Here is a 15037-nt window from a genome sequence, read left to right on the forward strand (position 1 = left end):
TTGTTAAGACATATAGAAGTCCATAAAAATTTACTGGAGTGAGTTTAAAAAAAATTTTTTTTTCACCTCTTTGAAGGTAAGTGTATTACTCAGGAAATTTTAGCAAAAAATTTTAAATTTTTAATTCTTGTGAAAAATTGATATAATATGTAAAATGAGCCGTAGAATTCAATGGAACAAACCGCATTGCTCTACGACTTTTAGTTTTAGTTAACATCCCTCTAGAGTGATGTAAATAATTAAGAATTTCTGTAATTCTTTTTTTCTTTTTCTTTTTTTTTAAGTCCCACTTTTTACGATTACACAATGAGACCCTCACAGTCATTATACAAACACAAAAATAAACTTAACCTTAGTTTTTGGTGGGGCGGAAATTCCGTTTTTTTACTTTTTTGACGACCTATAAAGTGGTTCTTGAATTACGACAATAACAGTCAAAATAAAGAAAAATATGACGGTTCAAATCGTAGCTTTCGACTTTCATAAAAATCAACCCTTCAAAAAATAAATCCAATATCTCTGTTTCTAATCAAACATTTTTTAATTAATACCATTTTATTCCCCACTCTAAACAGTCCCCCGTACCAAAAAATAAATTCCAAAATTTGTCAAAACATTTAAGGGTGAGTTTTTCAAACTCATCCAAGCCCCATCGAGTGACCCCTCAAACTTCACCGCTCAAACTGGACATTACAAAAATATAAAAATAAGTAGGTCTTTTATGGCTCCTTGAAGAGATAGGAAAATGACTATCGAAAATTACAATTTCGACTAAACCTGCATTTAGATTACATCAAGACGCACCTTTCCTCTTATAGGACAAAATCGCGTCCAACGCTTGGTTTCCGAGATATTTAAAGAATTATCTTCAAATTAAAACTTTCGCGCCAGAAAAGTACCAAATTCCCAATGTTTTTTACTTATGAATAAAATTTTCGTCTATCATAAAAATCAAATACATTTCCTTCCAGAACCTAAAAATTGATTAACCCAGTTATTAGCCTGCCACTTTCACCCTTAACTTAATCAATAAAGGTGCATGACAACAACGATTTAAACAGCATTTTAAACGTCAAATTTCGTAAGTCATTATGTTCACCTTGCCTCCATTGCCTCCAAAAGACTACGTTTTACGTGATGTTAACCAAAATCAAAAATCTGCACAAGAATTCACTCCTGTGGCTTTACCACGAATCACTCAAACAAATCTGGGCAAGTTTTGTGCTCCAATTCAGTACCAAGAGAATGAAAAATTGTCTAATTTGAATATCGACTATTCGGTGAATCCCCAAGTATTGGAACGATGGACTGACAATGCGAGGGCTTTCTGGGTAGACAAACCGGGGAAAAACGACTATTTTTTGCACGATTTGTTCAAAAAGTACAGTGTGGAGGTTGTTCCCAGCTATGACGTCAGGTTCAAACACAATGGTATCTAAATTATTTATTTAATAATAATAATAATAAAAGCCTTTATTCAAGAAGAAAATGTGAGGAGGTGAAGTCTAGCTAACACTACTTTAGTTAACCTCTCACAAAACAAAACAAAGAAACAAACAAACAAATAAACCCAAACTAGAAATAAATGCGAACAGAAAACATAAAGTATAATATTAATAACAGAAAATAACATGATTTTTAAATAATATTCAAAGAAAAGTATCTTGAATACTATTGAAAAAGTGTAAAAAATAATATTTCTAAAAGTAATAGTATAAAAAGAAAACAAAACAGCAAAACAACAATTATTAAAGTAATAGAAACTTTAACTTTATTTGTTTTTTAAATAAGTTAGCTGGCTTTGACTTCTTAAGCTTATTTTTGAACCATTTACATTGAAATTTTTGTTTCAGAGCGCGTTTTTTACCGCTCGTTCAATTACGAATTGGAATGTATGGAAGAACGCCGCTTGAAAAAACTCTACGATAAAATGGATCGTGAGGAAAGGGAGGAAAACGAAAAGAAAAAAATGATCGAAGAAAAACACATTCGTAATACCGATGTTACGATGGGTTTGAAAAAGTGCAAAGATATTCAACCGTTTTGGTGGAATAAAGATAAAAGTAGCGAAAGTGATTTAGCACAAAATAGAAATTTTCAAAAAAGGAATGAAAATTTTAGTGAAGAAATTCCGACTTTGCGTTGGCAAGAAGAACCAAGTTTGACGGAATATTTGAATACTGATCCGTGCAAGAGGAGATACGACATGGCTTTGTAAGTATTTTTTTGCGAAATTTTGATCAAACTGTTGCGTTATCTAAGAACGTTTTGGAGTAAAAAATATCACTTGCAGTGGCAACAATTTATTTAAATAATATTAAAAACTTTTTGCTTAATATTGATTTAATTAACAGTTAATTAATTGGGACCTTTTTGAATAAAAACATTTATTTTGTTAAAAACAAAAAATACACAAAAACAAAAATCATGAAAATATAAAACACAAACCAAAAGAAACCCTACATTTAAAACAACTTTGCCTAAAAATGCAAAAAAAAATAATAAAAAGTCAATTCAATGATTTGACAGAGACGACAAACCTAGAATAACACCCTACGACAAAGCAGCACATTGAATTTAAATTCCATAGTCGACTTGATGAACGACCATTTTTGAACACATTGTGCCAAGAGATCTGAAATCGCTGAAAATAATAATAATAATAGCAAATTTATTTTCAACAGACAAAAAAAATAATAATGCAATTTTATACTATTTTACAAAAATTGTCAACTTAATTTAAAGAGAATTTTTTTGTCTTTCTGTTAGAATTGGCCAACCCTTCCGAAGTGAAGCCTGCAACTGGTATTACAACCACTACCCGCCCCCCACTAGCCGTTTCATCCCTAAAAAATTTTCCTAAATAAAAAATTGCCTAGCACCCCATTTTGTTATTTCCCCTGTGACATTTCCCATCCAAAATTTGTGCGTAAAATGTCAAAATTCTCGAAAAATTCTACGTAAAAATGGAGAGACTTGCAACAGAAAATTTATTCCTCCTGGAATTTCTCGTCGATGATGTGAAAATGGAGGGAAAATGTGACTGCGACACTCCGCCAGGCGAGCATTGCGTCTCATTCCAGTTTCTGGATAATGATGCTTTGGACGTGTGTGAGGCGGATTTTTCACCAGGAAGAAAATATGGAAAAGAAGATAACACAAAAAGTGGGAAATCTTGTCTGTTTTCGCTCACTCCAGAGCAAGTGCAGAAAGTCAGTGAGGTGTTTGATGTCACTGTGACGGTGTTTAAGAAAATGCAGCCTGGATGGTTGCCTGATAAGATTGCGATAGGAAGTGCTTTGATTTCGATTGCGAATTTGTTCGTTGAGTTGATTCAGAGTGTGGAGGTGCAAGCTGATCAGACACCTTCGGCGAAAACGATGAAAGACACCTTTGTTTTGATGGATTCGACTGGGAGTAAAGTTGGGAAGATTAGCATTTATATAAGGATGTCTTGTTTTGGAAAACTGATTGTGACACAGTTTCAGGTAATTTTTTTTGCTTCTTGGACGAAATTTTTACTTTGTTATGCTTTAAATAAACTAATTCTTCGTAAACGAATAAATTTTTCTTCAAAACACTAACTAAAAACTGACATTTTTTTACATTTTTTTGGTTAAAGACTAATTGATTTTATATGATTTTACTAAATTTTCAGGAAAACGTTCTATATTTAAGTTTAAAAATGCTGTTTTTGACATTTTTGAATCTTAAAAAAATATTAACTTTTTTACAGAAATCTCAGTTATTTTTACCTTTTTATTTCGCCGCAAAAATAGATCAAAAACCTCCTAATTTGGTCTCTTTGAGCTTTAAGAACAAAAAATCTTATGTTTTGATCTAAAATATCGTTATTTTTGCTTTTTTCTGACGTTTCAAGATATTTTTTAACGAAATAAAGTTCATTGTGTTTCTTGAAATTTTACAAAAATAAGTCAATGATAATCTATAAATTTGGCCATGTCAGATCATCAAGTAAAAAACTTTTGTGGTTTCTTTCAGCTGTTGGGCTAAAAAAATCTCATACTTTTTTATCTAGAGAGAGAGACATTAATTTTGTCTTTTTCAACTATTTACTTTTAAAAATGTTTTTTTTTATCGAAAACCTCACTTGATTCTGTTAGATTTGACAAAAATAGATCGAAAAAACTCTTACTTTTGGTCAGAAAAGTTGATTTTTCAAAGTCTTGCCAAAAAGAATTCAAAAAATATCTGAATTTTGTCACTTTTTTGGTTTCTTTGAGGATTTCGGACCAAAATATTTTATATTTCGATCTAGAGTGACGTTATTTTGGCATTTTTCGAATGTTTAACAATGTTTTCTAGGAAAAATTTCACTTAATTTTGAAACATTTTACAAAAATAAATCGTAAAATCTTGTTAATTTGTGATTTTCTGTCTAAAAAATTCTATGCTTTCAGCTAGAGAAATATTGTGTTTACATTTTCAGGCACTTAAGAACAATTTTTTAACGAAAAGCTTACTTTATTTACAACAATTTTGCAAAAGTATGTTAACAAAATATCTTATATTGTGGTCAACATTTTGTTTTTGGTTTCTTTGAGCGTTTTAGACCAAAAATAACGTGATTTTTTTTGTTTCTTTCGGACGTCGAAGGAATTTTGCTGACGGGAAGTTCACTTAATTTTGGAAAACTTTTTCTGTTTTTTGAATTTTTCAAACCAAAAAATCGTGCTTTGATTTAGACTGATGTTATTTTTGCATTTTTCGGGCGTTTCAGTTGGTTTTTAAACGTTCTCGTATTTTATTTTTATCGGTTTTATGTTGTTTGAACTAGTTTTTTTTCGTTATTTTCTTTTAATTCTGTCACAAATTATCAATGTTAACAAAATAATAATATTTTTTTAGATGAATCTTGAAGACAAATCTGTTCTGTTCAAAGACAAAGGCGGTCAATCATTGTACCGTTACAAAAAAGCGAGTAAAAAAAACGAACCTGAAGAAATCTTCCAAAACCCTCTCAATACCCCGTGGAACTCCCAATGCCCCACCATCCCCTGTGACCAACCCGACTTTAACACAATGGGCTTTGGTGGTCAAATCAACCAAATGTACCCACCACAACCACAACCAAACTTAAACTGTCCCATGACACCGTGTTTTCCCGATGGTATGTTCCCCCAGGATATGATGATGGGTGGTGGTGGTGGTAATATTTATGGAATGCCCACTTCTCCCCAATCGGATATGTTCTCACCAATGGGTCAATCCATGTTACCATGCAGTGAATGTAATATAATGATGCAACAACAATTTTCCGCCCCACAACAATTACAACAGCAACAACAACAACAAATCCCCTGTATGATGTGTCCTCCCGAAGGGATGACTTCACAAATGTTGACTCCTTGTGAAGAGTGTGGTACACTTTTAGCACCACAATTTAAAGCTGAAGTTGGGGGAAGTCCAAGTGGACCAGCCAGCGATCCACCGGGGAATTACCAAGAAATTGGTGCTAGTATGGGTGGAAATGCCTTAACTATTAGGGTACACAAAGATAAAAACAGGATTGAACAGGTAAGTTTTTGTTGTTTAATAGTTTTAAAACTATCGCTCGTACAATTAAAACGAAGACAAATTTAGATTCCTTGGATAATTTTACATGAGACAAGGTAGGATTTTAATTTTTTGGGACTAATTCTAATTCCAGAAAAACATTTAAAAACAATAAAAAAAGTGACTAAATTTTTGGCCAATATCCCAAAAACTGTTAGCTGTAGGTGAAAAATAGGGACAGTTTCGGAATCCTTAGACAATTTTGCATACGAAACAGTTAGAGAATGGATTATTTAAATTATCTAATTTTAATAAAAAATATAAAGTGTTGCCGACACTGTAATAATAATTTTCCTTATCGTTAGGTGGATTCTGTGGTTGGTAGCGAGGGCAGTTGTTGTTGTTCTCCTGGCAATATTGGTGTGAAAAAACAAAAACAAACAGTGTCAAGTCAAAGTAATGCAGGATCTTCGCCTCCTCAGTGTTTTGATGTGCGTCCAGGAATTCAACAAGGCGATAAAAATTTACCATTCTCATTTAAAATGTCCGGAGCTGGTGCTTCCCCCAATAATAATGTTATAATAAATCCACCGGTTTGTACAAAACCTGATGGTACAAAGTTTACCGAAATCACGGATCCGAATAAAGAAATGTTTGTGTTACGGATTGGGAAAAAAAGTGAAGGTGTACAGAAGAAAGCTAATTTGGAATTGGAGTTGTGTACGCCAAGAGGGCCTGAATTAAAGCCAATTCCGAGAAAGGAAACGAGAGATTCTCAATATGATCCAGCTGATTGTAAAGGAGCAGGTGATAAGAAGAAGAAGGGGAAGAAAGGGAAGAAGGATAAGAAAGGGAAAGGAAAAGGGAAAGGCAAAGGAAAAAAAGGGAAGAAAGGGAAGAAGAAGTGATTGTGTGTGTTGTGTTTGTCATTTTATGTTTCATATTGTTTGTGTCAATAAATTTTGGATTGTGTCCATTTTCTATTATTATTATTATTACTATTTGATTAAAGATATACAGGGTGTTACGTCGAAACCTCCCGATAAGGATATGGTTAAGTACAAATTTACAGATGACTATCATTTTTAGAATTTCCAATACTTCTATTAAAAAGAAACAATTAAGAAAGAAAAAAAAATTACAAATAACTAATGGAAAAAGTGATTAATTAATTAAGGAAATTACATTAAAGAATAATTGGCGCCGACAATAACGAATGAGATAAAAAAAATGTACATGAAAACAAAAACATGAAATTGTACAACCCAGAATACAGCAATTCTGTGTTGGAGCCATCAAATAAAATTTTTGTTTTAACAAGTTTTGGGGAATAAATAAATCAAGTTAATAGTTTTGAAATAAATTTATTAAGAAAATTTAAGGTCATTCTATGACAGATATAATGTACATAACGTGTAGAATACATCTTATTGCATGTATCACTCAAATAGTTTCCTCTCTTCTCTAAGCCAACTTCACTCCTGTGTGCTCTACTGAATAAACAAACTTATATTATTAAAATACTGTTATAAAAATTACAATTGACTCTTCAAAAAACCAACGAAACGCGAAAACAAGTAAAGACAATATCGGCAATACAGTTACCTATAATTACAAACTATTTTATTTTACATGAAGAAGAGTATTGGCGTATTATACTGGAATGTTTTATTTTTTTATATTACACAATACGTTTTTTCACTCTACGCTATTTACATGATGATGGTGATTTATCGGACATCCAAAAAAATCATTTTCAACATTTATTTATTATTATGGCACAAATGCTCGCAGAAAAAAGGTACTTACTTTGTTAGGCAAGACGAGATAGACTTGAGTAATATCCAAGAGGATGGAACTTTTTATTGTACTTCCTAATTTAATCGAAAAATAAACTATTTATTAGTAGCCGTCTCCCTTTACAAAAAGTTAATGTAACAAAATAGAATATCAAATTATTTTGGAATGCTATTTTACATATAGTACACATTTTTTAACACAGTTTTAGAATTTTGCTTGAAATGGTAATTGTTTCAAAACACCACCTAGTGGCTAGTTAGTGAAACTTTCTAACTTAACCTCAAAATATCGAGTTTTTTTTCAAGAACACGCAGTATAATTATGGGGTTACGTATTCATAATGTAAATTATCTCACTCACAGCACACGTTTTAATCATAATGGGAATAAATAAAATGGAATTAAATGATAAAAATGAATGGTAGCGGGTGTTTCACTTTGTATTGACACCCCTGTATTTTTTTATATTTGTAAAAAAGTGCTACAAACCATATATATTTTTGAATAAATTGACAAAATCTATTAGATGGAATCATTAATTCAACTTTACGATGACATATGTCAAAATGGTGACTGTCAACTATTTTTTTAATGCTACCCTGTATAAGTTTTTGCACCTTTTGATAGATATTTTACTTCTCATTTTAAACATATGTCACAATATGAAAAAATAATAGTAAATAACTGAAAAAAAAATTAAACGGTGCAAAAAAATATAGAGTGCTATTTGAAAAAAAAAAGTAAATTCATAATTTTATCTAATAAATTTCGACACTTTATTTAAAAATATGCAAGGGTGCAAGCACCAAACTGAAACAGCCGGTATTTTCTACTGCGGAAGTAAGAAAATAATCACAGGTGGTAAGAATACCTCAAAATCTCAAAACGTCACGTAATAAAAAACCGAGTTATTGCTTTCAAAATTTCAAAAAACGCCCTACTTCAAATCAAACTCATCGGCCTCAAGTCTGAAATGTGTGATTTGTCCATGCTCGACCAATGGCGTTGGCAATTCGTCATTATCCACCTTAATCCTTATCTTATTGGTTTCGGGAAACGAGCAAGGCACGCCCCCGTTGTGTGGGCTGGCGATGGGCGTGTCCAGCGGCGAATACGGCACGTAGATTCGCAAAACATCAGGGCTGGGATTATGGGGCGTGGCTCTGGGCGTGGTTTGCGAACGGGCGCCGCCCCCAATGCCCGAACCCACCGAACTGGCCCCGCCGACTGAATTATCCGACATGTTGCTGTGCGTATCCAGACTGTTTTCGTGCGCTTGTGATCGCGTCACTGTCGAAAACACCGATAGGTCAGCGGTTGACGTGACAGAAGTGTCGGCCAATGAACGACGAGAACCGGTGTGGTCGCATTCGAGGAGCGAACTGGCGTCGTCGATCGACGGATCGAATGAGAATTTCGAACCTGGAAATGGGCGGAGTTTGAGTAAGTGGGCTTGGTTAAAGGGACGGGGTTAAGGGAGATGATGAGGCTTTGTGTTAGTGGTTATGTGATGTGGTGTTAATTCATAGCCTGCTGATATTGAATGCAATAGTTGGTTTTTAAGAGAATTAAAACATTTTTTTAACCAAATTCGACCATGTTACTTTTTGGATTATCGAATGTTTAAAGACTAAAGTTTTTGGAGATATCTCACCAGGACTTGCTGAAAAATTACCAAATTATGTCGAAATTGACGTTATTTTAGCTTGTTTAGTTAGTTTTTAGCCAAAAAAAAAAACAAAAAAGATGTCCATTTTCTGTGTTTTGAGTGTTTTTTCCAAAAATTATCAAGAAAAAAGCAGAACTTTCAACAAAATGGCCTGTTCACAGATTTTGTATTGAAAATCATGCTTAGAACACACTGTATAATCAATTTCTAATTAAAGTGGCTTGTGATTCAAAAAACATTGTATATTTAAAATGAAATAATTTTCATTGCATTCAATATAAACGGCCGTAACATTAATAACAAAAAGTTTGAAAAGCCTTACCATATTATTTAATAGCATAAAAATATGTACACCTTACACCAGTCACTGAATGCAGTTTTTTTTCTTTCTCTGATGGGGGAAAAATAATAAATAATTAATAAACTAAACATAAATTTCATTCAAACCTTCGAACTCTACACCAGTCATTAAAAAAATACTTTAAATATTAGGCTAGTTTAAATAAAAAGCCGACTCATAATATACAGGATTTACAATTTTGGTGGATCTGTCTTTATTGCACCTTAACAATTTGTAATGACTCTCACTTTGTCTAATTCACTCTACTTTCCGGGTAATTTTGCACGACCTTTCAGCGAAAAACGATAAATTGTAAACACCAAACGGTGACAAAAAAACAAAACTCAATCAAACCTTGACCGCATAGACTGATTTATTTCAATTAAAAATTCGTATGAATTGGCTTTTGCAACTAAATAACGTGCACACATGCAAAACCTACCAACTGTTGCTACCTCCCGTTCAAATGCTGATTTCAGGCAAAACTAGAATAATAATAATTCGCTTGTACATTACTGAAACAAACTAACAGAGATAACATGCAAAGACCCACAACCCCCAACAAACAAACAAATAAAAAATATGTTAGTTAATTGATAAAATGAGGCGGGAAAATTACAAGACCAAACCCACAAAGAATGAAATATATTGAACAATACAAATCTAAAACAACATTCCACAATACGAACGAGCAAATGGCAACTACAAAACAAAAAGTAAGTGTGTCGTTTGAAACAATTTATTTTGTGATTGCTTAGCTTATTTACACTTAATTATTTATATACACAATACGTATCAAAAATAAAGTAAAAAAGGCACATTTTAGATGAATTTCCATCGGAATGTACAACTCATTGGCACTTAAAATAACAAAAATCAAATCAAAGCCGTGTGCACTCATCAATACTACTGTCATCACATAGACTCGACTCACTGGCGAGAGTAAAAACGCTACCGACTATAGAATTATTATCAGTGTCTGTACCTGCAAGCCCAATAGATTCACCAACTGACAGCTGACTTTCCTTTTCCTTTTCGGCCGCTTCTCGAGCCGCTTCACTCACTAGTGTTACGATTTCGTTTGTTTCTTTCTCTTTTTCGGTGAATTGTTCGGCTCGAATACCGACAATTTGCTCGAACGTGGGTTCTTTGAAAATACCAAATGGCCGAGATGGGAGTTCGTCCTTATGGGCTGGTCCTGGATGGTCCAATTTCGCCTTTTTCAACTCTTCCATTGACTTTTCCAACTGATGGACGACCACGTCGTCCTCAAACATAAAGTCTTTGTATAGTTTTACCTGCAACAAGTACGAAAAAAAAATTTTTTGGCTTAAAAATGTGCTTAAACTTATAATAATCTTGTTTTAGACCAAAGTTAGAGATGTTTTAACAAAATCTTTTAACGCCATGATTTGGTGGTGGCGTCAACAAGAGAGAAATAATTGTATTGAAGCCTATGCTCTTGTTACGTTATTTTAGACATAGTTTTTAATTAAAGATGAGTTTAGCGCTTAAAACCGTTTAAGAAAAAGAAAAGTATTTCCCTCAATTTTTTTTAATAAAAATTTCGTAGAAAAATTAGTTTCTGACTCAAAAATATGCATTAACCATAAAACATCCTAAAACTTAAAAAAAACACAACTAGGGTTTGTAACCACTTTAATAAAGTTCTGTAAAATGCTGAAAAACTTGAAAAAACTCAAAATTTTTGATAAAACTGAGTAAAATAATTGTTATTTTCACATAAAATCTTGTGGAAAATTAATTTATATTTCAAAAACATACTAATCCAGTATGTTTTTTTAATAAAAATTTCGTGAAAAAGTATTATTTCAAAAACGTACTACATTGCTTGAAAATAAACATGTTCCACCTCAAAATGTGCCTCTTTTTCTTAGAAAATATGGCAAATAACAATTTTTTACTTCAGAAACATACTTCATCATCAAAGTAAAAATAATGTATTTTCTGTTTAAAACTTGAATTTTAATAAGTAAAACATTTACTTAGAAACTCAAAGAATTCTTATTTTCCACTTAAACAAATGTTTTATTGATTTATTTATCACACAAAAAGTGAAGAAATGCCACAACCTAAAATACAAAAATTTGAAACAGCAAACAGAGCAATGAACCTATATTTTTTTGTGTCATTTAAGCACACACTTGTAATAAGTGCAACGACCTAATTCATTTCAAAAGTTATTTAATTCGTTTCTGGCCAATAATTTTATCACAGCATTTGCACAACATTACAAACGCAAACGGTTGAAAAAACTGTAATTCCGCATCAAAGCAGTGTGAAAAAATTTAACGCATCGTAAAGCTAAACGCAACAAATTTTAATTACATTATTAGTCAAAACTTTTATTTTTTATAACCAATTAAATAGTAAGTAAAGACAAGTTTTTCTTCGACATAAATGGAATTTAATTTTCTCACATCACACGAATACGTACTTTAATTGGTTCGTTAAATGTTTGTGACCAATCAAAATGCGTTATGGCAAGCACATGACAACTTGTGACCAATGAAAATGTAACACGATAGCAATTATCAGATTGCCTAGACAGTTTGACAGTAGAGTGACATTTAAAATTGTCATTTTTATTATGACCGATCGGATCGTAGAAAAAAAAATAAATAAAAAAATGACTCACTTGTATGTAATGAACAATCGAGTCCATATCGTTGAGCTTCAACAAATTCCGTTTATGTAACTTGAGTATTGTGAAGGCCATTGCTGTTATAACTCTTTCACCATCTAGTAAATGAATATCCCAGATTCTCAAACAGAGATTAAACGGAACCTACAAACAAAAAATTAAATTTTTCTCACAACTGTTCAAAAACTGACCCTTTCAACGAAACAAACAAAAAACCACTTCAACGAGTATAAAATGGCATCGACTCCATGCTTATCGAAATGTTTCTTGAGTTTGGGTAGAAATTTAGCTAGGATTCGATCGTGATGTGCAAGAAATCGTGTCAATTTCGGAAATCCCTCTTTGTATAAACCGTGCATTGCATATTTGGGGTCAGTGAGGAGGATATGCATTGCCCAAAAAGCATCTTCTTCATCCATATACATTAGGAGAACTCCAGCAAGGCCTGACATACCTTGGCAATAACCCACTTCAGAGTTGTACATCGCGTAGGCCGTAAGAACATTAAAAAGCGATTGTTGCTTGATGCTATACCGCTCCCTATAATAATAATAATTTTCATTCATTCGAAAATACAACAGGGCATTTTATACAAATCAGATATAAGAATGGTGTTTGTGTCTAAACTACGTAGTCACAATCAAAAAGTATGAAACCCCTGAAACCGCAGCTACAAATATTTATTTTTTATGTTTACAATTGATGCATGTAGGAAATATACTAAGTTTGACATGTGCACAAGTACTTTGTGTTTATAGCATGAATAAATAATAATAATAATAATAATAATAATAATAATAATAATAATAATAATAATAATAATAATAATAATAATAATAATAATTTATTTTAATAATAAGTTAATTGTACGAAATTGGAAAAATCAGGCAGAGAGAGAATTCAAGAGATTCGCGAAGAAATCACAGTAAATCTGGGGAAACGGGGAATACTTTTGAAGACATTGCAAAAAATTAAATTACAGAATGAAGAAATAGTTATTTATTGTATAAGGGTCTTACAATGTATTTTATCCCCGCAAAGGTTAATTAATTAAGGGGATAAAATACGTGTAAGTTCCGATGCAATACAACGTTTTATACACAGTCAGACAATAAAGACTCAATCAATGTTTTGGAAAATTTTTATTTGACGTTTTGAAGTGACATTTGTCGAAGTAATTTTTATTCCGCCAATCACGAGACGATTTTTCCATAAGACCCGTGTGTTTTATGGATATCATAAGACGTCTCCTAGTAGTAGTATGATGACCTAATACTACTATAATAGCAATTAATAATAATTAATTACTATTACTTTGTTATATTGAAGCACATGTTTAATTTTTTTTCATAAAAATTGACAGTGTCAAAATCGGGTATAAAGGTAATTCATATATGATTTTGACACTGATAATTGTTTATTAAAAAAATTATATTTGGACTTATGATTATTAAATTATTTATCAACACTACCTGTAATGCAAGTGCTCTCTAAACTGCCGATTAACATCCGAATCAATCTGCCTCGCATCCGTGGAGTGCAATCTCGCCAATTTCATCATCTCCGAATAGGTGCCCCCATTATCCCTCTTCACCTTCTCCACGTTGAGTAGTTTGCACCAGGCTTGCGTCCGCAACGGATTGGGAATCCCCTTATAAACCCTCGAGTGGAGCTTCTCCCTCACATTGGGGCTGTCCCAATTCTTGAGCATTTTGAGCCACTTCTTCTGTCTTTCTAATTCAATTTGCAACTTCTTGGCTTCTTGCGGGTCCACTTTGGATGGCAGTCGCTTGTCATGAATGAACCCATACCTGTCTGTCGCGTGGTACACCTCAAAACCTGGGTCCTCCCAAGGGTCGATCTCAGCCCCCTCTTCGCGGCCCCGCTCATAACGCTTGAAGATTTTTTCACGCTCTTCGGCCGATCGCTTCAACAAATCGCCCTCATTCATCCCATTGACAGTTTTGGCACGCGACAACACAACATTCCGCTTTTTATTAGCTTTTACATGGGGGCTGCCTTTTTGACAATTGTCAAATGTCAATCAATTCATGGCCAAACTCGGCCAGGCCACACAACCACACCAACAACACGTTTATTTTTATTTTAGTAAAATGATAATAACGCACGGTGTTTATTTATTACATTTGTTGACTGGATTTTAACATTTGGGCCGATTTATTCGACAAAACTAGGCACTTTTACACGTCCATCAACAACACGACCCATTTTACCGACCGAGGGATAAGTCAAACAAAACGACTAAATAAGTGGGCAAAAATTCGTCAATTTTCATTTTATTCATTGAACAAGCCGGAATAGCTAACTACTTTCAAGTTTTCTTGGTTTTTATATTTTTAAGAGTTAAAAATAAAAAATAAACGTTTTGTTCATAAAAGGAACCAATAAATTCATAGTTAAAAATTAAATTGAAAAGAGATTTTCTTTGAAAGTTTCAGCAACAATATTTGATCAGAACGATTTAATTAGAAATAGGGGATATATTCAGCCGAATTAATTTTTAAAGGTTGGCAACACTACCTGTTGAGACACTGGCCATTCACTGGCACGCTAGAATTTACCTACTGTAACTTTTACCATTAGTATAACCTCTAATAAAACATACGTCAAAAAACTGTCAATTGTACCGGTGCTTTTACCACGTTTGATTGTGAAATTCGGGCCGCTTGCACACAATGGTACGTATCGGAATGATGTTTAGCCCATTTCGCACGCATTTCTAGGTCGAGGCGGTCACAATGATGCGCTACGTGTCTCCTGTGAACCCGGCTGTCTTTCCGTCCCTAACTTTGGTTCTTTTGGGGATTGGGGTTTTCTTCACGGCTTGGTTTTTCGTCTATGAAGTGACAAGCACGAAACAAACCCGAGATTTGAAAAAAGAATTATTAGTGTCACTTGTCGCATCAATATTTTCCGGGTTTGGAATCCTCTTCCTGTTACTATCAGTTGGCATTTATGTTTGATAATAATTATTGTTACGAAATGTTTGTATTTTGATTCAATAAATTTTACGAAAATCAAGGCAG

At 33.0% G+C, this 15037-nt stretch overlaps 3 protein-coding genes across 3 annotated transcripts; 2 read left to right on the top strand and 1 right to left on the bottom strand.

Moving 5' to 3' along the window:
* Nucleotides 1-1051: 1051 nt before the first annotated feature.
* Nucleotides 1052-6489, top strand: LOC103313005 (uncharacterized). Its single transcript, XM_064358982.1, has 5 exons — nt 1052-1431; nt 1854-2214; nt 2933-3488; nt 4870-5538; nt 5883-6489. Exons 1-5 carry the CDS (start codon nt 1092-1094, stop codon nt 6423-6425), a joined length of 2469 nt encoding a protein of 822 aa, XP_064215052.1. The 5' UTR covers nt 1052-1091; the 3' UTR covers nt 6426-6489.
* A 376-nt stretch (nt 6490-6865) lies between these two features.
* Nucleotides 6866-14378, bottom strand: RN-tre (Related to the N terminus of tre oncogene). Its single transcript, XM_967465.4, has 5 exons — nt 13463-14378; nt 12182-12530; nt 11985-12134; nt 10311-10623; nt 6866-8738 (listed from the first exon to the last, which is right to left on the bottom strand). The coding sequence occupies exons 1-5, from the start codon at nt 13939-13941 to the stop codon at nt 8254-8256; spliced, it is 1776 nt and encodes a 591-aa protein (XP_972558.1). The 5' UTR covers nt 13942-14378; the 3' UTR covers nt 6866-8253.
* Nucleotides 14379-14535: 157 nt separating this feature from the next.
* kud (kuduk) lies at nt 14536-15032 on the top strand. Its single transcript, XM_008195092.3, has 2 exons — nt 14536-14689; nt 14735-15032. The coding sequence occupies exons 1-2, from the start codon at nt 14687-14689 to the stop codon at nt 14972-14974; spliced, it is 243 nt and encodes an 80-aa protein (XP_008193314.1). The 5' UTR covers nt 14536-14686; the 3' UTR covers nt 14975-15032.
* The last annotated feature ends 5 nt before the right edge of the window (nt 15033-15037 follow it).

This window comes from Tribolium castaneum, chromosome 1 (genome assembly GCF_031307605.1).
Source record: "Tribolium castaneum strain GA2 chromosome 1, icTriCast1.1, whole genome shotgun sequence".
In the NCBI taxonomy this organism is placed as follows: domain Eukaryota; kingdom Metazoa; phylum Arthropoda; class Insecta; order Coleoptera; family Tenebrionidae; genus Tribolium; species Tribolium castaneum.

Bases quoted from the DNA above. Each gene is read 5' to 3' on its own strand.
- LOC103313005 (XM_064358982.1), top strand. From the start codon at position 1,092: ATGTTCACCTTGCCTCCATTGCCTCCAAAAGACTACGTTTTACGTGAT. The intron at 1,432-1,853 runs GTATCTAAATTA...TTTTTGTTTCAG, and splicing joins CGTCAGGTTCAAACACAATG to AGCGCGTTTTTTACCGCTCG. The intron at 3,489-4,869 runs GTAATTTTTTTT...ATATTTTTTTAG, and splicing joins TGATTGTGACACAGTTTCAG to ATGAATCTTGAAGACAAATC.
- RN-tre (XM_967465.4), bottom strand. From the start codon at position 13,941: ATGAATGAGGGCGATTTGTTGAAGCGATCGGCCGAAGAGCGTGAAAAA. The intron at 12,531-13,462 runs GTAGTGTTGATA...TTATTATTATAG, and splicing joins AGAGAGCACTTGCATTACAG to GGAGCGGTATAGCATCAAGC. The intron at 12,135-12,181 runs GTCAGTTTTTGA...TTTTGTTTGTAG, and splicing joins TTGTTTGTTTCGTTGAAAGG to GTTCCGTTTAATCTCTGTTT.